General features: G+C 45.3%; 1 protein-coding gene across 1 annotated transcript; it reads right to left on the reverse strand. All coding sequences in view use genetic code 11, as the record gives it.

Annotated features, from left to right (window-relative positions):
* Positions 1–213: 213 nt before the first annotated feature.
* Positions 214–1,455, reverse strand: EGR_04140 (hypothetical protein; the record flags this gene model as incomplete). The annotated part of the gene is made up of 2 exons (XM_024493389.1): positions 214–657; positions 1,273–1,455. The coding sequence occupies 2 exons, from the start codon at positions 1,453–1,455 to the stop codon at positions 214–216; spliced, it is 627 nt and encodes a 208-aa protein (XP_024352090.1).
* Positions 1,456–3,831: the final 2,376 nt, after the last annotated feature.

The following is a 3,831-nucleotide window of genomic DNA, read 5'->3' on the forward strand; positions in this document are numbered from 1 at the left end:
TGTAGTGGCTTTTACTGGGTCTCGTTTTCTGATGTTTGACACAGATGGTTCTTGTGGTAAGTCTCCTGCCGTGCTGGTATTTGTGGAGCTCTGTAGTCGACAACAGAAGCGGTGAGTGATGGCATATTGCTTTTTATTTAGGTTGGGGTAGGAGATGGTGCGACTACTAGAATGCATTGTGGTACACGTCCAGTCGGTAACGATATTGTGAAGTTATCCCAACGCCAGACTAATATCAGGCTCACAAGAGCCCTCGAGGCGGGCCATATCGAAGATGGTCACCATAGTGGACGCTGACGAAGCTACAGGGCCTATTGCGAAGCAGTGCAAATGGAAGTCTTCGTCGCGGTGGACAGGGGGAGTTGGAAATGCGAATTCACTGAAGCACGCGGCACCATAACTTTCGCTAAGAAGTCGAAGATTTCTGCAGCTACGGTAGTGCCAACGGGCTGAATCAGGGTCGCAAGTCTCCACTGACTTGAGGTGAGTCGCGTTGTTGAATTGCCGCATCGCTATCAGGTGACTACGCGGAGTTGAGTGTTGGGATAAAATGTCTTCTCGCCTTAACGGAAAGTCAATACGGGATCGACTTCTTTTCTGGCTTGTGGGTGTGTTTCGAGGCATTCGGCGTATTGCCAAGGTGAGCAGCACATTGTTCTGCGGTTCCCGAACACATAATCTACTTTGTCTCGACCCCAATAGAAAATCTTGCAATCGTGTTAGGTGAAAGACGACTGCCTAATTCTAGCATTACTTTCTCCTTTTTTATCTACCAGTTATATAACTACTTGATAAAAGGGTGGATTTTGCTAGGTATATTTGTCTGCTCGGTTTACTTCATTGCGTTCATGTACAGTTTACCCATGTGGTGGACGAAGTGGAGAGAGTCGAAAATGCCTCATCTCGTTTCAGCTTTTAAAATTTATATGCACGAAAATTCTAAATCTTCTTCGATGGACATCAAGTCTCGATTTCTCCATTTTCACTGTTTGATACTTCGCAACATGGAGAGAAACACGGAGTTATTTTATGTGCATGTGGTTCTCGCTTTCATGGATTACTGCAGTGTATTCAACTGTGAAGCATGACGCGTCTACTAGGCAACGGTCAGATTTCTAGGTGCGGCTGCCAATTTGGAATGTGCTTGAAGGAAGTGCTATGCCTGCCTTTAGTGCCTTTTTGCTATTATTGTTCGGTGTGTTACCCGCTTTTAGACCCTTCCATCGAAGCTCCACCTAGGGAAAATTGTTTGCTCTCAGTAGGACGACTCACACCTTTTGCTAGGATTGGGACGCCTTCACTGCCATCACCATCGACCTGGGTGGAGAATGATTCCACCCCACCAACTTTGCATTTCCGACCTGAACTGATGAGGCAGCTCTCACCTTCACTGGATCCTTGGACCTCTGCGCAACGACTTTCCTTGCTGTAAATGGACAGCATCTCTGTTGTCATTGCTCTCATCACCATCATTGTCACCACGCTTTTCGTACTTTCAGGTTGGCAATGATGGTGGAGTGGGATCCCCCCCCCACATCCCCGTAGGTTGCACGCACTTTTCTCTGTTCCCGCATTTTTACCCCATTTCATCTCCCTTCATTATTGTCGTCTCCTCGTGTCGCCTTTTCCTGTCGTCAGGGTCAAAACTACTCCAAGTGTGAATAAGGCAGAGAAGATGTTCCCAACTTGTTTGCTGCTTTCCCCAACAACAACCACTGCTATTTCATCCCTGAGAATATGGTTTGATAGTGCTTCCCACTTTACTCAAACCGTTGTTCTTGGTTTGCATCTGGGTGGGGTCGTGTAAAAGCTGACTTCGCCAGCATTGATGGCTTGAGTGTGAGGAGGGGATGGTGGTAGCAGGTTGATTGCATTTGTCTCATTGCCTGCTATTTTGACTGCCAACATCGAAGTAGAAGGTGGGTCCGTATTAGTCAGTCATAGTCTCTTGCTAGCGTCGATGTGGCATGTGATGACGCCTTTTTGGAAGAGGAATGAACTTACGAATGTTCGATGGATAAAGAAACACTTAGTAGTTGTAGACGTAGTATTGAATTTCGCATATGCATCTTTGCAAGCCTCATATTTTGTCACAGCACCGGGATTTGTAGCACGACATGACTGTGCGGTATCCGAATTACAATATGGTACTCATGCTTGCGAGAAATTCAGTCGGCAAGGATGAAGGCGCAACCTGCCGTACGACTTGGTTAACTGCATGATGCCTTAAGCGGTTAATGGGCTGTGCATATTTTGGCAACACTTGCATCAAAATTGATATGTGCTTCATGCTGCTGGTAGCGATGTATTTAATAGTTGCGGTGTGTGCAGTTGTACCTGCTGCCTTTGCGTTATAAAAGGAAGACGGCATTCAGAGGCCGTGGGATAGCAATGCGCATGAGATGGATTGGGTGAAACAGATCACTGAAGACCACTTTACTGATGCCACAATTGCTGAAGCGACTGAAACTTTCGTTGTGTGAGAGCATGTAATGCGAAATTAAGCAGTCATTAAAGGTTCCAATCTCCCATCACAATTATCGGTGGAAATAAACCGTTGTGACGCGATTATCAGTGCCAATCCTATTTCTATTTCACTACGGGTAATGTTATCCTGCCTGGTGCTACTGGAAAGGGGCACTCACACAACACAAACCATGAAACTGCTTTTTTCGCATTCCTTACAATAGATATCTGGGATTCATTCCTTACTTACTCAAGAAAATTTCCAAATTTCTACCAGAAATTTGCTTTCATTGCTTTACTGAGCTACCAAATATGTCATTTCTTGATTCATATCAGTCGGTGGCATAAATTATTGGCCTATATTAAACTCAATGACACCATCGAGTTGAGGGTACCATCAGGAGTTAAGATAACAGCAACAACTCGACGAATGTAATGAAATACTCAACACAACTTGCAGTTGAGAATAATGAGATACTTCCTTAGCGGTCCCTATGGATTTGCCTCTCGCCGATGTTGGCATCTTGACGAATACGAGTTCGTTGGAGGACATCGTCTTCTGGGTGGCGTTGCTGGTCTCCCCAAATGCCCATTTTATCATGCTGGCTAGGGGCATGTACATCAGTTTGTCAAAATGCCACTGGAAAGGTCAGGTCTTCACGCTTAATAGCCATGCAACTTCACAGCCTTTCAAGGTTTCAAAGTTGTTCTTCATTCAATGGCTGTCCTCTAGCATATCTATCTGGGAAACCAAAGTACATCGTTTCTCGTCTACACAACGTGAGAGGGATTTTCCCCTAAGTGGGCTTGCTTCCGCCTCTCAGCGTGAAATTGTATTATGAATGAGGTTAGCATAATATGAATGCGATTACCGAACTCTTCAGATCATTAAATGAAATCGACAGTGGTCTAACCCACTTGGTGCTGCCTACAACTTCACTGCCGTTCCAGACTGATCGACATTGGGTTGGTTGTAGCAAAGTGGCAAATGATGGGACAACGAATTGAGTGGCAATTTACCGCGCTTGATGGATTGAAGCCTTGATTCCACCTGCAACTGGCTTGTCATGCAGCTGACAGACAATGCATCGTTATTCACTTCCACCACGGGTGTTGCGAAGGTCCCTCCAAAGCAAAGTTACGCAGTATGCAAAGTATCAGACAGCACTGCGAAATGCAGGCTGTGCATTTTATAAGGGGTCAGTTTGGGATGTGACTTAAATGAGGAATTGCCCGTTCATTTATATTCTCTAACAGCTAGCACATTGAATGCGGATGCTTGGGTGAGCATATACGCCAAATGTTGTAACGAGTTGTGTAAGATGAGGTAGTTCAGGGCAGCAGGAAACAAAAAACAGGATGTAC

This window comes from Echinococcus granulosus, assembly GCF_000524195.1.
Source record: "Echinococcus granulosus chromosome Unknown EG_S00025, whole genome shotgun sequence".
Taxonomy (NCBI): domain Eukaryota; kingdom Metazoa; phylum Platyhelminthes; class Cestoda; order Cyclophyllidea; family Taeniidae; genus Echinococcus; species Echinococcus granulosus.